The sequence below is a fragment of the Notechis scutatus genome, chromosome 6 (assembly GCF_049901735.1).
Source record: "Notechis scutatus isolate UNSWTSFEM ecotype Mainland chromosome 6, rNotScu1.2, whole genome shotgun sequence".
NCBI classification, from domain to species: Eukaryota; Metazoa; Chordata; class Lepidosauria; order Squamata; family Elapidae; genus Notechis; species Notechis scutatus.
In genome coordinates this window covers 45,027,822-45,048,243 of record NC_142014.1, presented here as the reverse complement: position 1 = coordinate 45,048,243, position 20,422 = coordinate 45,027,822, and the positions used below count along the sequence as shown (strand labels likewise).

Here is a 20,422-nt window from a genome sequence, read left to right as displayed (position 1 = left end):
AAAGCACTTTAGAGACACACTTTGAAAATGGAGCAGAAAAATGTACTCTGGAGTCACTTTGAGTGGTAGATTAATAAAGGATGACATTATCTATTTATGTTCTTCAGAAATAATTATCTGATCATTAGTTCAGATAACCAGGCAGACTAGCCCTAAGCAACAGTGTCTTAAGATAGGCCCTTGAAATAAACTTTATCTATTATTTGTGCTAGGGAGATTCCACATGCGAGTATATAGTTATTGTTAGATGTATTATTATTATATGGTCGTTGCTAGCCTCTAATTAGAAATCCAAAAAAAATCTTGTTATTATGGATATACCATTCCAGTAACATACATAACTCTCTCTTCCAGCAGGGGATGCCCCTTGAAGACTGTTTTGAGTCCAGAGCACAATATCTGCCCATTTTCCTTGGAAAGGAAATTGTGTCTCTATGAAGACACCAGGAGTTCTGTTAAATTCAGATTATATTAAATATATAACTATATTTGATAATGTTGTTTTATGAAGCAAAAGTAAAGAAACAATTCTTCTGAAACATGTCCATTCTAATTTTATTTCATTTTAAATGACTAATTTCTTGACATACATTTTATTTTATTTTTAGTATTTATTTTATATTTTATTATTTTATTTTAGAAACACCCTAGGTCATTGGCATTTAACATGATTCAGTTGCAACAATAATATTTAATAGGCTGTTTTCAATCAGATTGGTAATCAGCATATATATATATATATATATATATATATATATATATATATATATATATATAATACATATATATAATATATACATATACATATACATATACATATACATATACATATACATATACATATACATATATATATATATATATATATCTCACAACTTTAAACTTTAAAAGCACAACTGTAACGACGTGGGAAAATACCTGAACAAAGCTGAATACCATGCATACATACATACTTTTTTCTCTTAAAAAGGTTGAAGAATGAAAGCTTTTGCAGGAATTCTCATGGGATATTTTATCTTTGACTCTATTATGGCTGCTCCTACAATGAGTTCTGTAACTGATGTTTCCGAAACATATGAATTTGAAGACCTGGAAAACTTACATGACCATGATGAAGAACTTTACATTGATCAAGAACAGGTAACTTAAATTATGCATATTGATTTATTTATTAAGCAATACATATTGCTGAAGCATGATGAGAAATTTTGAATGTGGGACAGATTCTTCTTTGTTAAGAATAGATTTTAGGGAAAGATAACCATGGAGAAAAGAAAAGAGGTGAAAGAAACTTGAATGAAGTAGAATGATTCCAGGAATAAGGCACAAGGTCCTATATGAAAACAGATTACAATTTAAATTAATCTCCCACAAGGAAAAAGAATGTGGAAGTTGATTGGAATAGAGTAAATCAGAATTATGTTACAACATGCCAAAGAAATGTGTGAAATTAAACAAATGGGATGTATGAAAGAGAATATTTGGTGGACTCAGGAAGTGAAAGAGGCACTAGAATCGTCAAACTGGCAGCCCATGTGCCTGATGTGTAATGTTCAGGCCATGCCCACTCTGGGTCCACAAAGGCAAAAAACCTCACGATATATCACATTACATCACATGAAGTAGTTGAGTTTCACACCCACCCCCCCCCCCCCCCCCCCCCCCCCCCCCCCCCCCCCCCCCCCCCCCCCCCCCCCCCCCCCCCCCCCCCCCCCCCCCCCCCCCCCCCCCCCCCCCCCCCCCCCCCCCCCCCCCCCCCCCCCCCCCCCCCTCCATGCTCTAGATGAACAAAAATGGAGGGAAGAGACTAACTGATAAATATGAAACTAAAGAACAGAAATTATATAATACAGAGAAATAAATATACATCTAGGACATAGTCAAACATGGCAAGAAACCACTCATTTTTTAAAATTGTTTTGGAAATGTGTTGAGAAGGGCTAAACTATGGGCTTCCACCAGAGTGACTAGAATTAGAAATGGCAGCTTGAAGACTGATGACCACGAAGAATGCAACACTGGCCAGTAGATCAGCTTTTCAAATCTTTATGAATAAAGGACAGGATCAGGCATCACCCATTCCAGACAATTGTGACTTATGAGGAAGTAACACCTAGTTTTGAGCATTGGGAGATGAGGGAATAGTCACCATACTCAAACCATGGTTGTTTTCCTTTTCTAGTCACATTCACTAACTGCTTGTTAACTACTTTTCAGCTATTAGAAATCTTTGGATTGAGCAGTCTGAAAACAATGAGTGAATCTGCTTTCAGACTCATCATTGATCTGGAGCAGAACCTATCTTGTGAAAAAACAACCCTAGAACTTTAACAGCTAAACATGATTTTCAACTGTTTCTAAGTGTTCTATGTTACGGTTTCTTATTCCTTGAGACTTGAAGTTGTTCTCAAGATGTTTAGGAAAGTTCATTTTCTATGCAGATTGCAACTTTAGGAAGATGATCTCAGTTTCCATTCCATTCTTCTCATTGTGTTGGTGAAAATCTTCAGAATGGGTAGTAGTAGTCTGAAATAGTAGACTGGATTTATTTGAATAATCTTGTTATGATAACTAACAATAGTAGAAAGTGTTGAAAACTTACTGTTCCTCAAAACTGAGGATGAGATGATATATTGGCTTCAATTTCTCACTTGGTTTCCAAGTCCTAGAAACTTGGAACTTTTTGAAAAATTTCCTGCTAAGGGAGTTATTGTTCAGAAGAGAAGACTTAAGGGAAAAATATTATTCAAGTAAATAATTTATGCGGGTGTTTCCAAGCAGAGACAACTGGAAAAGGGAAATGTTATAAGGAGGCAAACATGAGAACAAGAAAGATATGGTTAGGTCCAGCAGGAGAAAGGGACTAGGAAGGAGTGCATTCAGTAGGGTAGTTTTTATTCATTTTTACTCTAAAGGTGAGCTTCAAAATGTTCCTCAGAATTACAAAATGTAATCACGTTTTCATCAATATTTCTTTTATGAGGGTTATCCGAGTAATCCCAGGAGTGCCTAAGGATACGCTTATTATTGGTAGAATATCCTAATTTTTATAAATTATTAGAATGGACACAAATTTAATGTGTTTTATTAGAAGCATAAGAGTGTTATGACAGCCACTTGACCACTGAGGATTATTTTGAAATAAAAATAAGCAAAACAACACAACACAACACAAAATATGTAATAAATATAAATAATAAATAAATATCAGTTTCAAAAAGATTGATTTGCAAACTTAGCAATGTAAATCTAGAAGCAAACTAAACCACAAATGGTTTTATTTTTAGCCTATGCTTCACATGAGGTCTGTAAGGTGCGTGCCTAAATGCACCATCGTGCCTACTGTCCCTATCCTATTGTCCCCATTTATTTGTACCTATTTCCTGTATTCTTACTCATGTTTATACTTATATCTATTATTTTGTAAGCAATTGATAAATCAAATAAATAAAATAAAATAAATAAATATGAAATTAAAATTAAAATTAAAATGTGCATACTGCTTCTCAGTCATAGAAGAAGAATTGATGTATTGCTATCATGATCTAATCACAGTCCCTTCTTATGATGTCTTTAAAAAGGCTTTGTCGGTCTTCAAACTTCCCTTCAATGAAAGTCCAAGAGAAGCTCTACTTTGCAAATCAGCATGGCCACTTCTCATTTTAAAGTGAAGTCAAGCAGCTGTCTTGGCTGTGTTCTGCTTCACAAGTCTTTGTAGCTTTGTACTTGCTAAACTTCAGCAACTGTTTCTGAAGAAGGCACTCCTCAAAAAACCAAGCAGACCTTAACTGGCATGTTTCACTCCAAACTTTTGCAAACTGTGCAGCAGAACATATGTCTCTGCTTTCCCAGCATGCCTTTGTCAGAACTGAAAAGGCTTCTGTTAAACACAGTATTTGGATAGAAGGTTCTCCTGGCCTTTAGCAAATGACAGGTAAGAGGTAGAGAAGAGTTTGAGGTAACAGAAAAGGATTGAAAATTGAAGCAAATTGTCTCCTTGCAAATCCAGGTCACCTTGCCCAGGGTTGTATATAAAACAAATTAGACAGAATAGCAGAAAAATTAGCCTTTAATATTTCTGAAAACTAAAAGGTATGAAATTTCTTCTATTGGATACTTGAGTACACAAAAAGAAAAGGTATAGCTGCTTTTGAGGAGCAGCTTCGCCCTCCTCAAATTGGTAAAGGTGGGTTGGTATTATTGCATCACTGTACCCTGAGGGTCCCATTAGAATATTAATTATGATGAATGGGAGTCTGCTAAAAGTGACAAGAATCCCATCCCTTTCCTCTTTCATTCTTTAATAGCCTTTTTTTGGGGGGGGGAAGGTTCAAATAAGGTAAGCAATAGCAATAGCACTTATATACTGCTTCAGAGTGCTTTTACAGCCCTCTCTAGGCAGTTTACAGTCAGCCTATTGCTCCCAACAATCTGGGTCCTCATTTTACCAACCTCGGAAGGATGGAACGCTGAGTCAACCTTGAGCCTGGTGAGATTCGAACTGCCAAAGTGCACAATAACTTAAACCATTATTTATTGTTATATGCTTGGTTTAGATTTGAAGTGAAACGTGCAAAACACAAAACCTGAAGAGCAAGCAGGCCATTGCACATATTATTCATTACAAAAGCATGATACAAATCTAAGATAGTTTTGTGTGGACATTCTGTTGCCTGATTTTGCCCATTGTGTTGAAAAGGTTAAAAAAAAGACCAATTTCCAAAAATGACATGCAAACATCAAACAGAATTAAACCATTCCTCATATTTCACCTTTTCTTAATTAAACTTCTTGTCTACTTAAATATCAGCAGTGACTGTGACAAAAATATTCATGGAATGAATATGTGTACTGAAAAATAATTTTCACAATGAACAATGGGATTCAAATAATCAAAATACTTAAATACTAGACTTTGCTTTTGGAAAACACAGCTCCTAATAATTCTATAGGACTGCTATTGCCAAAATTAAAGGTAAAATTCTGATTGCCCAAAGAACAAGAAATATTTTTCATGACCACCAATCAGGGTAATTTCTATATTTAACTTAAAACTGTAATAACAATCCTTTTTGCCCTGACTGAAAGTGTGCCCAACATATACTATAAGTTGTCCTTGACTTAGGATCACAACTGAACTCAAAATTTATGTTGCTAAGTGAGACATTTGTTAAGTGAGTTTTGCCCCATTTACAACTTTTGTTGCCACATTTGTTAAGTGAATCATTGCAGTTCTTGAGTTAGTAACCCAATTGTTAAGTGAATCTGGCTTCCCCATTGACTTTGCTTGTCAGAAGTTTGCAAAATATGATTACATGACCCCCAGGACACTGCAACTGTCATAAATATGAACCAGTTGCCAGGCATCTGAATTTTGATCACGTGGCCATAGGGATGCTGCAATGGTTGTAAGTGTGAAAAATGGTCATAAGTCGCTTTTTTCAGTGCCATTGTAACTTTGAACTGTTACTAAATGAACTGTTCTAAGTTGAGGTCTACCTGTATATTGTGATCTACATCATTTAGATTGTCTAGAGTCTTAAGCAGGGAAGCCAATAAATAAGCAATTGAAACCACTCCAGAATCCATTTTAAAATATAGCTGCTTTCATCTGAGGGAATAGGGTCATTTGAAAGAAATTGTAACTATCTGCTTAGTTAAGGGGAAAAAGGTTGAATGAAAAATTCATAAATAAAGCAGCAGAATTCAATTATAGAGATTAATAATTTTATTTAATATTTTATTTTCTCAGCAATGCTAGTCACGATATGTAATGACCCTGAGTGAACATTTAATTAAAAAAACCAGGACAGTCTTTATCTAGAAATTGTTTCAATCAATTTCATTTTTTCTCAACTGAACTTGAGAACACTCAATTTCCCTCAATTTTATATCCAAAATAAAAACAGGAAATGCTTCATTCGTATATAAGAGCAGCATTCAGTGTTTGTACAACTTCATCTCGTGCACCAGTTACTGCCTTTCCTAGGTCAGGAATCCCTGTGGTCGGTTACTCAAGCCCTAGTCATCTCATGTTTGGACTACTGCAGTTTGCTTATGTGGGGCTAACCTTGAAGAGTATTTGGAAGCTACAGCTGGCTCACAATGCGGTGATATAGATGGTTCTTAGCAGAAACTGATGATGTTATTTAGTTTGGTAATGAAACACCTACAACAAAACAGTCAAGTTTAGAGAGCACCAAGGAGCCCACAATTCGACCCTGAGCTACACATACTCTCTTCTGAAGATATACCCTACCCTCAACATAATGGTATTTAGAGAAAGGATATTAATTATCATTCTTTCCTCCCTTGGGTATTTATGCAGTTATGACATGCCCAATTTCATACATCTGTTAATCTTAGTACATTTTTTCCTAAAATATGGTATAATTATTACTTAAAATTTCTTTTTTAAAAAGAGATATTGTTTAGTATTCCACTGAGAAAAAATGAATGCTTGCCCTTCTCATGAGTACAGTATGTTGCGTATTTATAATAGAAACAATATAGTACTGTGCCAAGATATCTGAAATGCATTTCTCCCTCTAGGCTTCTTCCAGAAAACATCTGCCTTGATTTCCTGTTTCTTGGGGTTTTTTTATATATATAATTTGTCCCCAAGTCCATTTCTTTATAAACTGTCTTCCTTTCAAAATGACAGATGGCAACAATATGTTTCAGAGATACACACATATACTCTAAGGATCTCCATTCTTACATATTTTCACCCTAATGAAACGAGGACTACCATATTATCAAGTTCTTGTTATGCAGTTTCTTGCAATAGCTTTAAAAAAGGTTTCCAGGTTAATCTATCTACTGGTTAATCCAGGTTAATCTCTCTACTGGTCTAATTTACAGGTTTTCCTTTTTCTAATATCTATTGCTTTTCTGGGAAAATGTCCACAAACATACATACATGATATTGTTAAGGATCCTTATATTATGTGTGAAATAAAATCCAAATCTAAATAAAATTGAACCTTTGAGAAAATGTTTGTCTCGGAATTATTGGGTGGAGTGGAGGGTTGCTGGAACACTGACAGTATTCACATATGTAATTAGGAGTAAATTACATTCAGTGCAATGGAACTTATATCCAATTAAAGATTCATAGGAATGAATTCATTGTGTGAAGTTCAACTATTGGGAGGAAAACCCACATATATTATGATACTTCATGCATGATAATCTCACTTTAATCTCACTTTATCATATTAGTAAATGGAGATTTCTTTCCATAAATTGACAGAATGTGAGATAAAATTATTTTATGTAGAGAGTTGAAATATTAACAATGCAATTAACTAAAAGCATGCTTTAAAGCTTTTAATTGGGTCAATTGTTTTATCATGTTTCCACTCATGTGACTTTTAAAATCTTTCTGCATAGAAACTCATAGACATATGTAATTGAAAAGGGTCTTTTTTGCCATTCAGCCAACTCCCTATTTATTGCAAGGATTCAATTAAAACATCTCCAACAGATGGTTGTTTAACCTCTGACTGAACAGTCTATCAACTGTCTATGAAATGAGTTTCATTAATTAATTGCTTTTACTAATAGGAAGTTAAGAATCTGCCTTAAATCTATTAATACATGTTTTGCACTCTGGACTTGATGTAAAATAGATCTTGACCTTCTATGTGGCATCTCCGTTATATTATATACTGCCACTTCTTCATTCTTTTTTCACAGGTATTTCTGATCATCTTCAAGGCATTTCTCTAAACCAAGGATGTTAAACTCAATTTCATTGAGGGCTGCATCAGTGCTGTGATTAACCTTGGGGGGGCAGGGTGTGTGTGGCTACCTGAGTGGGGCCTGGCCAACTGGGTGGAGGTGGCCAGCTTGATCCCACTCCCCAAACTGCTGGCATGTTTCCTCTTCGCACTGGGTAGACTGGGCTGCAACCATGCTGATCCGATGTTTCTTGTTTGCATTGGGTAGACTGGGACAAAGCCACACTGGCCTGATTTTTCCTCTTCTCATTGGATAGACCGGGCTGAAACCATGCTGGCCTGATCTTTCCTCTGCACTGGGTAGACCAGGATGGCCCTACGGGATGGATCCGACCACATTGCAGGCCAAATCTGACCTGAGGGCCTTGAGTTTGACACCCCTGCTCTAAACATTTTCACTTACTTTGAATCCTTAAAGTGTGCGCTTGACATAATACTGTCGTATTGGGTTTGATCAATGTAGAATAACATGAGACTCTTACTTCTAATTATTTTATGTTAATAAAGCCTAAAATGGCATTTGCTTCTTTGACTGATAAATTACATTGCTGATTTACTCTGTTTTAATCAAGTACTACATCAAGATCTTTATTACATTACTATTATCAACCAACCTTTAGTTCTGAATTTGACACCCCCCATAGGTAAAAGTACACTTGCCTTCATTAAATTTCACTCTAATATTTTCAGTCAATTTCTATGTCTTACCAAACTGTACTTATTGTTTTCTGTTTTCTGCTATATTAACTATCTTAAATGGATTGATGACATTTTCAAATTTGTTAAATTTTCCCAGCTTCTTCATAAATCTCATTCATAAAAATGTTGAAAAATACAATATACAGGACTGAATCTTATAGAACAATTTCATGAGATTTCCAAGCCATTACACTAATTTAATATCCACTGGATCAATAGTTTATTGTCTTACAAATATGAGTATCATTTATTATTTTGCTAAATTCATTGAAATGAAAATGAAATGAAAAGATATCAAGCTACGTTTACCTTATTAAATTGAGACTAAAAAGTTTACTCTGCTAAGACTTGTTCTTAGCAAATCTATGCCATTGTTTTTGAGGGCTTTCCAACTGGTTCCCTTATAATTTGCTCTAGAATTTTTCCAGATATTGTTATTAAACCAGTATGCATTTCATTAACCTCCCTCCCCCTCTTTTCTTTTTCTGATGGCTTGGACAATGGGTCATCTTCAATTCATTTGGTACTTAAACAATTAATCCATACAAGTTTTCTCAAGATAATTTATAAAGTTTCAACCAGCCATCATCAAATTCACTCAGCATTCTAGGATGAAATTTATGATTTAAGCTTTCAAAACAAATGAATATGCCCTGATCATTTTTGTATGAATCTCAATTTTTGTTTTGCCCTTCACAGCTGTCTGATGAAACATATTTCTGTGGTTTGTGTTTGTTTAAATTATTATACAGTGTCCACAATCAAGATGCTGTTCAGGTTACAATAAATAATAGCACAGAAATAGGTAGCCATATTAATAAATCATATTTATAACATAATTAAAAGATTTCCTTAGTTTTTAGGTATTTGCCAGATGTCCATTAAAAAAAGGGTTTTGATATTTTCCTGAATGCCAGAAATATAAGGCTCAGGTATATCTCTAAGTACAGCATATTCCTTAAAGTGAGAGCAACTATGGCCCTTTTAGAGCTGGAACCCTAAACCAGGGGTCCCCATCCCTCTTCTATGGAAACTGAGCCATATAAACAAGTGAAACCCCATACATGGGATGCAGGCAGTACACAAAACCACACGTCCTTTGGTCGATGGAAAAACCTCTCTCCATGGAATCAGTCCCTGGTGCCAAAAAGATTGAGGGTGGCTGTCCTAAGCAACCCTTCTATAGATGACTTTGTGCATTATATTTTAAGTAAACAGAGCTAAAACAGGAATGGATCGTGTTGTTGCAGCTGCTAATATGTTCCTTATACATTTCTGAGTTATTTGGAGCCATGCCTCTTTAATGGCTTGAAATTAACCCCAGACAGTGTGAACAATGTAAGCAGAAGTTTGTTGGGATCTTTCACAACATTTAAAATGCTGTTTCAGTCCCAAGGATGCTGCCTGGATTTTGAGGAGTCAAACACAGCCTCTCCTGTACATTTCCTTCCTGAACTGAGAAGCATAGATTTCCTGAGTAATCTGAAATGACATAACCTAAAATTGTGTCAAGCCCTGAAGACAAGATCCTCTTTTCACCGTCCAGGTTGGAGGCTCCATTAGTCCTCAAGCATTGAGCAATCACTGCAGTGAAAAAATATACTTGTCTTCCTTTCTCTCCTCTCCCTGCTTCTGAGCTGTACATTATACATACATGCCTACAAGCTGGCTTCTAAACTCCATGTTCCTTTCCTTTTCTTCCCTTCTCTATTTCATAAAGGCTGTCTTCCGGTTCTCTTTACTTTTATTTGTGTAAAATACATATACAAATGTATATCCCTTCCCTACTTGAACATTTTGCGAGACAAAAATATTTATAAGGAGTAGCTATATGCTATGCCATTGCCTACTTCCAGGGTATTCTCTCAGTGCTACCTCTTTTAAAATGCCATTTCCCCAATGAATGCTATTTTCCCTTTTATTGTAAATTTTCACTGGATGTTACATTCCATTAGGAATGACTTGATCTTTTTTTCATCTCCCATAAGTGTCCTTTACATTTCAGAACTTCAATAAACTTTCTGTAACCCCACATTGGTTCTTGTGATGGTCTTGTTCTGACTGATTTTCTGTTCCTGTTTTCCTGTTTATTTCTTCTGACATGGATTCTAATTAGTAGTAATATTAAAATCTGTTTCTTCCTTTAAAAAAAAAAACTATGCTTAGTTTTAGTTTTTCTTGAAATCAAGAATTCCAGCATCACTTCATGCAGCTATATTATTTCTATGACTTCATTTTGAAAAATAAGACTTCTCTATTGATTAAATTGGTAAAGAATTGATTATCATATTTTACCTTTCTTTGCAATTTGTAAAGGAAAGTTGGAAGTTAGATAGATTAGGAATGTCAAGTTGTTTTATGCTCCTCTGAATGTCCTGACATCACATTCCCCTTGAAGTTATTTATTCTGGAGTATTGAAAGAATTGCATATAATGGACTTTCTATTGTACAATTAGATGTTGAAAATAGATTTATGTGTACATGTCAAAGTCCTGTAGTTTGTATATATGTCAAGTATAAATGAAATAAGTTTTCATAAAACTGATTTGAATTTAGAATTGTTGGGATAATTCATTAACTGTATTTTTTAAAAAATGAAATAATTTTAAGTCACATTGAACTTAGAACACAATTCACAATTTATGAAAGCTGAATTATGTTATACTATTTTAATAACAACAGCATTTAGATTTATATACCACTTCATAGTACTTTTCAGTCCTTTCTAAGTGGTTTGCAGAGACAGCATATTGTCCTCAACAACCTGGGTCCTCATTTTACCAACCTAGCTGGAGAATTCTAGGAGTTGAAGTCCATATCTCTTAAAGTAGCTAAGGTTGACAAACACTGGTTTAGGGTGAGGAACAATCCTTCCAGAAAGAACCTCTAAAGCAGGGGTATAAAACTCAAGGCCTATGGGCCGGATCTAACATACGGGGTGCTTAAATCTGGCCCACAGGGCTTCCTTGGAAACAGTGAAGGACCAGCCTGCGGTGCCTCTTCCAGCAAAAACAGAGCTCATGAGGACTGTGCACAGCCCTTCCAAGCTCCATTTTCACTGGCAGGGGGCTGCAGGAAGCTTTTGCAGCTGAAAACAGAGCCCCCACGCATAGCCCCCATGAGCTCTGTTTTCACTGGCAGAGTGCTAGAAAAACAAACTACTAGGAAAAGTGGCATTTGATCACACGAGTGATGTCGAGCTGGCCACGCCCACCCTGGCCCACCAAGGTAGAACACAATCCTAATGTGGCCTTCAATGAATTTGAGTTTGACATCCCTGCTCTAAAGGAAGAGGTAATGAAGAAAAAGAAAAAGCACCTGAGAAGTCAACACATTTGGATTCTTCCTTGTTTCAAAAGCCCATTATTGCCAACTCCTATGTGCAAAGAGTCATAGATGTTTGTTGTAGGCTTATTTTAAATGCTGTAGTGTTTTTATATCTCATAAGCAGCTTTGGCAAATTGTTACCCTGAAAATTAGAATCAGCATCATCAGCATTATCATAACTATCATCATCTCCTTTTCCTCTATGGCTTCCCCCTTGCCATCATATATAATTATCATAGTTAATATTAAAATACTTGCAAAAGATTTTTAAATCAATATCGCCTAACAGCATCTCTTGCAAGAGTGAATTATGTAATAATTATAAATTCAAACTTTATTCTTATACATATTAAATAAGCCATTTTGCATTTTCAATTAATACTAATTTATTACTTGCTGAATATTGCTTTAGACATGTGAAGAAGAGTCCTTGTAGCACGTACAATAATAAAATGCAATTTGCTGTGATAAGGCATTTTCTGCCATGGAGGCATCAAGATTCTTCTCATTCATTTTCTCAAAACTTCTTGACAATTCTTTAAGCAGAAAACTCTTTCAGTTTCAATTACATTGCTGGGCAAAAGGCTCCAGAAGAGAGATTCAGCCAAGAATTCTGCCCCTTTGAAGATTTGCTGTTACAGTACTTACACCACTACAAAATTTCATCAGATAGTGATAGAGTATAAATCCCTTGGTGTAATGTCATTCTATTGCAGTGTTTCTCAATCTTGCCAAGATATTTGGACATGCATCCACCTAAGACTAGTCCGGGAGAAGAGGACATTTGTCTCAGATTTCTCTCCCCAAAGCATTCAAGGATCCCAGGTTTGAAATCTTTATGAGATCTATGGTGATTATAACAATTTAAGGAATCTAAATTTGCAAGTTAGTTTTTTAGCAGCATTTAAATTATTATTGAAGTATTTATTTGTTTAAAACACTGATATAGCTGCCCATGCTATATTGAACTTTGAGCAGCTCCTCACCAACAATTAAAACATCATCAAAAATAAATTAATCTAATCCATAAATCTATTAAAAACTGCAGACATTAAAAAGCTACTATTATTACCATTAATAGTACTACAATTAATGGTTTCCCTACAAAAATAAACAGAAAAAAATCATGTAATCATTTCTTTCAACAAATGACAGATTAATTTTTCTCACATAGTTTATTCTCGCTTATTATATTTATAGAACATTCTATATTCTATAAATATAGAATATTTCTATTCTAGATTTACAGAATATAGATGCCACTATACTCTGGATTAATTAATATAGTATATATGAGAAAGTTTTATTAATAAAGCTACAGTGGATGTAGAAGTGAACTGAATGCATCATTATTGATGAAAATTGAATTCTAGTTGAAGAGAAATAAAATCAAATGAAAAAATATTGTGATAAAATAGTTACCGAAGATCTACTATCTTTGTTTCGAAGCAAATATGCCATCTAGTGGAAGTACAAAATTATAAAACTGCATTTTATAATATGCTGCCTTTTATTCAGAGATCTAAAATCACTAAAAAAAAAATAGGCATAATAACAGCATACTTATCTTTTAACAGTTCACTAAACAAGACAAAATTACAAAAGAGTTTATGGAGATTCTCAGTCATTCACGTCATGGTTGTCCCAAAGATGCTTTTTTCAAGAGGCAACTGGACTTTCCAGTTTTTCTTTGAAGACGTTTCACTTCTCATCTAAGAAGCTTCTTGGATGAGAAGTGAAATGTCTTTAAAGAAAAACTAGAAAGTCCAGTTGCCTCTTGAAAAAAGCACCTTTGGGACAAAATTACAAAGAGTTTCTGAAAGTTCCCTCTATTAAAAAGGAAAAGTTTGTGATTCAACAAGATTCAATTCAAAAACATGTTGGGTGTGCAGAACTAATTGAAAAATTCCTTAATTCTGCATTTTTCCGAATTGTTGGGTTCCAGCATTTTTTTTTTTTAAATAACATATACATTTGGTACTAGAAAAAGACCTTGAAATAAAAACATTATTTATATTTGCCAGAAATTGTATAAAGGAAGATTTAATTCTTATTCTTTTAAATTTAAGTTTCATTTAAAAAAAGCAAGCTTGTGCTCAGTTTAGGTTTTTAAAGAAATGTGGTTTAATTTAAACATGTGTCTCTAACCTCTAAATCTTTAGGGTTAGATCAGGGGTGTCAAACTCACATTGTCAAGGTGGCATTACGTGACATATTAGGACCTTTTCCCGCTTTGCTAAACCAGGCATGGACATGGCCAGCGTGTGATACATCCGGTCCATGGGCCGGAAGTTTGATAGTCATGGGTTAGATGATGAGTAATACAATCTATTGTATAAAATTAAAATATACATTTCTGGGTATTTAGGACAGAAATTAATAAATACTAAGACTATTCCATTGTTCCTTTGAGCTAGTAGAAGAACATATTTTCCTTATAGAGACAATCTAACAAATAAGTTTTAATTGAGACAATCTTGATCCATCTCATTACATAAGTATGTAAAACATTTAATACAGAAGACTGCAAGAAGACTACAGAAGACCCATGATCTGCAAAAAGGATGGCATTCTTTTTTGTGGGATACAGGAACCAAAAAGCAATTATATTTCCACAGACCCTTGATTAGAGATTCATTAATACAAAATTGGGATTAAAATTAAAAGGAGACACTATATGAAAATTCTGATTTGGCTATCCATGATGGAAGCTATGATACATCCCAATAATTTGGATTTATGTAAAATGACTAAATACAAAGAGGTTTTAGATGAACAGGGGAAATTAAAATCTAATCAGGATTTGCAAAGACAAGGAATACATATTGACTGGTGGCCATATCTTCAATTACAAACCAGACATAAAAAAGAAATAGAAGATTATGGAATATAAACAGAATTACAACAATTGGATAAAATTTTAATAGGCCCCAACAAAAAAACATTACAAAAATTTATAAATATTTATTAGAACTATAACTAGAAGAAGAAATTGTTAAGGGATGTATGATAGCTTGGACATAACCTAAATTTAACAGAATGGGAAAGTATATGGAACCAAAATTATAAATTAACAAAATCCTCAACATACAAAGAAAATATTTATAAAATGTTCTACAGATGGCATCTACCTCCAGTGAGACTGGCAAAAATATGCCCCAACATGAATCTGGCATGCTGGAAATGTAGTAAGAAACAGGGTACTTTCTATCATCTAGAACATGATTGTTGTTCAGAAGCCTGAAAATATTGCTTAAAATAAAACAATTCTTAAGGTACGAATTAAGTTGGAACCTGAAATATTTCTGTTAGGAATACTCAAAAAGAAATATGAAAAAAAAATTATATTACACATCTTAACGGCCGCCAGAATATCTTACGCACAATGTTGGAAATACAAATGTCTACCCCCTGATGAACTGATTATTCAAAAAATTATGACCTTTGCTGAAATGGCCAAACTGACCCTAATGTTAATGACAAGGATAAGTCTCAATATTATAAAATTTGGGATATGTGGTGTAATTGGATAAAATTAAGACAGATAGAAAATGAAGAAATTTAAGATAAGCAATTTATTGAAAATTCTATATAATCGCATAATACTGTATATATTTATAAATACGCACAAAAGATGGAAATGTATGAAATGGATGTCACAGAACAGTTAATGTTAAGATTAAGTTTTTATTTTGTTTTTAAAAGACGTAAAAGACCAATAAAGTTTATATTTTAAAAAAAATTAAAAAGAGTTTATTGTCTCCTTTAGCTTCCTCTTGCTGTTGGCATATTTAAAGAAACTCTGCTTGCTAGAATATCATGCTTCATTTTGACTGAGATGAAAGGAAACCCCTTCTATAGTTGGATTTTTTTCCTTTTCTGTAGGATATGATTGACTTGTACCATCTTTACATCACTAGTAATAATTTGGATCACATACCAGTTCCACTCCCTGAAAGTCTCCAATCGCTTCGTCTGCAAGTATGCCATAATTTTCATTGTATTTTGGCTCCATATGCATATACGTGCCTGCTTCGTTTGCCTGTTGGAAGCTATTCCTAAGCTTGGACAGTAACAGTAGTGTTGTGTAACATTATTTCTTTCACAAGTAATATACTGCTTTAAAAACATGGCACATATTATTTTAACACATAGTAATAGAATATAGTTTCATTAAGGTAAAGTAATAAATATATTGTGATGACCCAGGGTGGGATACAAAATAAACACAGTCACAAAAAACAGGTGAAGCCCCTTTGATTCCTTCACTTTGCTTCCAAGCTCCAAATACCCTTGACTGGAAACAAAAAACTCCCACACAACCAGTTACAAGAAGGAGGAAATGCCATTTAAATTATAAAGAATGAAAAACAACACAAGCCAGGCAAGATAAGGGCTGGAAGATGTCCACAGATATCAGAACACACACTGGGAAGGACGCCAAACTCAGAGAGGAACAATAAACTAGAGGTATTTCCATGCTTTGTTTCCAGCACTGGTCTGTATGCATGTCCGTCCTCTTATCCAGTTGTCACAGCTGCAGCCCATGAAGAGGATCAATGCCCTCCCCTCTCCTGTAGATCATGTCTCTCCCTTATCCTCTCCTCCCTGCATGCCCTAGGATGGAAAGGGGATGGGCCTGGGTCCTCCTCTGACTACCCAGCCGGCCTCTGCTCTTCCCCAGCCTCCGCCGCAACCTCTGGAGCCACACTTCCACTCCCTGTTGGCTGTTCCTCCTCTCCCTCAGAGTCAGTCTCCACCAGGGGTATGACATATATACTTAATCAATAAAATATATACTGATTTTAAGTACTATTGACATACATACTTTTTCTATATGGTCTTGTAAACAATACAGGTAGTCCTCAACTTACAGCAGTTCATTTAGTGGCCATTCGAAGTTACAACAACACTGAAAAATGTGACCTATGACCATTTTTCACACTTCTGACCATTGTAGCATCCCCATGGTCACATGATTTACATTCGGATGCTTGACAACTGACTCACATTTATGACAGTTGCAGTGTCAGAATCATGCAATCCCCTTTTGTGACCTTCTGACAAGCAAAGTCAAGGGGGAAACCAGATTCACTTAACAATTGTGCTACTAACTTAACAACTGCAGTGAGTCACTTAACAAATGGGGCAAGAAAAGTTATAAAATGGGGCAAAATTCACAAATTTCTCACTTAACAACATACATTTTAAACTCAATTACAGTCATAAGTTGGGGACTACCTGCAGAGGGGAGCTGAAATGATTGGTGAAGGGGAAAGTAGAAATCTTAGAAAAGCTAGGTATTCGTGATTACCATTTTACTATTTTTGATTGATTATATGCCATCAAGTAGATGTCAACTCTGTTAGAGATCATATAAGCAAACCTTTTCCAAGATGATCTGCCCCAAACTAGTTATTCAGGTCTTCCACCGCTACTGAATCTGTCCACTTTCCTGTAAACCATCATCTTCTTTTCTTTTCATCATTATAGACTTCTCGATACAGCTGTCTTCTCATATTATGTTCCAAATTTATTCATCATAAATTAATTAAAATTGTAATAGTAAAACTATAAAAATCCAATGTGAATAGTAAATGAATCACATTATTTTGATTTTGATTATATTTTATATTCCCAACATATGGAAAACTATTTTACTTTTTTTTAAATAAAAAAACCATAAGGGCTATGCTGGACAAAATCAAAGTTTCATAAAGTCTGCAATCCTTCATTTAAACTGATGCCAATTAGATATAAAACTATTTTTCATTAGTTTGTTTAATATTTAACATTTAAAAGGCTTGTGTTCTTTTGTAGAATTGTGAATTCTTTATTGCAGTAAAACAGTAATGTATAGGGCCAGTACATAATAAAATTCAATCATGTGAAACAAGCTTCATATATAGAAATAATAAAATCATCTGTATGTCTCAGTCAACGCATTTTACCTGTAACATACTAGAATGTATCTATGCTTAGCATGCTGGAGTCATATATACATAAAATGGGCCAGAATGAATTTTAAATTTGCTTAAATATGGATTTATCACAACTCGGCATGTGCCACCATAAAATGGGAAAGCCAGGAAATGTGGAAAATGTGGATAAGCAATATGTGCAGTTTTTTTGTTTTTTCTTTTAATAATAATAACTTAATTAACTTAAATTTTCCCAACCCATAATTCTCCAAACTCCCATCAGACCTATAATTAAGAAATGGAGACAACATAAAAATGAATAAATAAATAAAAACTTCTCATACCTTCACAGTAAAACTGAGCAAATATATTAAATACTTATAGAAACCTAACCCTAACCAGACACATAGCATAAGCTATACAAATGTTGTTGTTCATATATTTAATATTGTAATAAGTGAGATATTTTCAAGTACAAAAGTTGGTTTCTTAAAAGCTTAAATTCTTAGAAGACCAAGATCTTTTTATAAGGGATAGGCATGTCCTTAAAGTCTTAGTTCCTACATCCCTCATGATTTTAACGATAGTTTATCATAGTGTTAAGGATGCATGTAATATATCCTTACATGTGGTGGACCAGAGGTTAGAATGCAGGTTCTTGTGAAGAAAAGAGGAGGAAGCGGTATTAGATATTTGAGTTCTTTATAAAAATGTGATAAAAAGAAGGATCTCTCTCTCTCTCTCTCTCTCTCTCTCTCTAAGTGCTCTACTGTGCTTCATTTTTATTTATGTCATGATTATTTTGCAGTCTAGTACTGCCCTCATGTGTTAAGTCAACATAAAACATCTATCTACCAACATAAATTATGAGAGTTGTACTCCAACACATCTGGAGGATGGGTAAAATGCTATACTATAGGACCGTGTCAATATTTATATGCTCTTTGATGAACAAAGTATCTAAGGTGATGTTTCTCAACCTTGGAAACTCCCAGAATTCCCCAGAGTGAAAATCCAACATCTTCAAGGCATTAAGAGTTGAGAAACACTGACCTAGAGACGGTCTAGAAAATAAAATTAAGCAATGTAGATGAAGTTAGAAAGAGAGAGGGTGAGAGAGATTCCCTGTATGTTTTTGTAAAGTTACTGTTTAGGGGAAAGAAACAGCATTTGTTTTTTTTTAAATGATTACTTTCAGTTCTAGTGAAAACTGTCAATGCCAGGACATGCTAGAACTAGAATCTTTGCATCTCTTAACTGCCAAATTAACAGAAGTTAATGCTCAAATGTCGCTTGGAATGTTCAGAATTATACATGTCCAAAATATGCAACTAAATACAGGCAGATGATAAAGGAGATACAGAATGAATGGCAGACTTTCAGTCTTGTTTGAAAAAAAAATCCTATAATTTTCAAAATGCCTTGCCTAAAAAATTTTGTGGCTCAAGCACACAGGATGACATAGTATTTCCATTTCAACTGGCAGTGTATTTTATTTCAACAATCTCGTACATCAAGCTTAAAAACCAGACAGGTCATATGAATGGCAGCTTGGTTTGGTTTAATCACTCAATATTTGTTGCCTGAGATTAGTGTCTTACTTTGTCTAAATACACATCTGGCTCTGGTTCAAGCAATAAATTTACCATCTATTCTAGGGGAATGAAAAAGGTTTAGCCCTTTATTCTACTTTACATGGAAGCCTAATTACTTTAGCTTGCATTTACTGGAATTATTGAGGTATTTGATCATTGTTTAAGCCCATATTTTAATGGCTTGGACCTTATGTTCCTCATGAAAAGCCTTATTTAAGATTTATCTTCCTGCTTCTCGCAGAAGTCTCTGTGATTCCTAAACCTAAGAGTTGAAGAACATTTTCAATGAGATGCAAGGATCTACAAAGAAGATGTCAGCAAAAACAAGGGAGAAACATATTATGCTAAGTTAGAGTTCCAAAAATTATTTTGGATTAAATTATATTTGGCTAGAACATGTACATTAACATGCCTATTATTGCAGGTATATAGGACAGATGTTATAGAGTCTCAGGCAAATAAATAGGTTTTTCTTTCACAAGGTTTCAGACAAACAATACGACTAGTATTAGTCCTATTTCAGTTTGCTGGCCATTGGAATGCCCAGTTTCAGCCACGCCCATTGCTTTATGATTGGTTCCCTGTTGTCTAGGGTGATGAAGATGCTTTGTTCAATCTACACAGCAGTCCCAAGAGGAAAGAAGTCACCAACGTCAGTGCTGTGACAACAAAAAACCCACTGAGTCTGGGTTGAAGCAATACCTCAGTTCAGCATTTCATTGTGTTACAAGCACGATACAAGGCTAGGAGGAGAGTCATAAATGAGAAGGAAAACAAAAAAGGAAATCAGGAAGTGAGACAGTTGGACAACTAATAGTGGGAGCCCATCTCATTAAAAGCAGAAGAAGCAAACTGCATTATACATAACAAACAACACAACAATAACAGCACAAGAATACCTTGGTAAGGAGATCTCTGGCAAGAGAGCAAATATAAATGGTGGAGAAGATCCTATTTGAAACAAAGTTCCCACTATTCTCCACCTAAGATGTGGAGACAAGGACGACTGTGTTATCTGCAATTGTCTTTGCAACATGGATATCATAATCAATGGCCTGTAATGGCAGGGAGAGCAGCAAATGCAGCAAAATACAATCCTCGAGTGTCTCACTGCAAGCATTATAATACTAAAAT

The 20,422-nt window shown here is 34.7% G+C and overlaps 1 protein-coding gene across 1 annotated transcript; it reads left to right on the top strand.

The window, feature by feature from the left end:
* Positions 1-978: 978 nt before the first annotated feature.
* Positions 979-17,625, top strand: EPYC (epiphycan). The gene is made up of 3 exons (XM_026692665.1): positions 979-1,140; positions 15,658-15,753; positions 17,593-17,625. Exons 1-3 carry the CDS (start codon positions 979-981, stop codon positions 17,623-17,625), a joined length of 291 nt encoding a protein of 96 aa, XP_026548450.1.
* Positions 17,626-20,422: the final 2,797 nt, after the last annotated feature.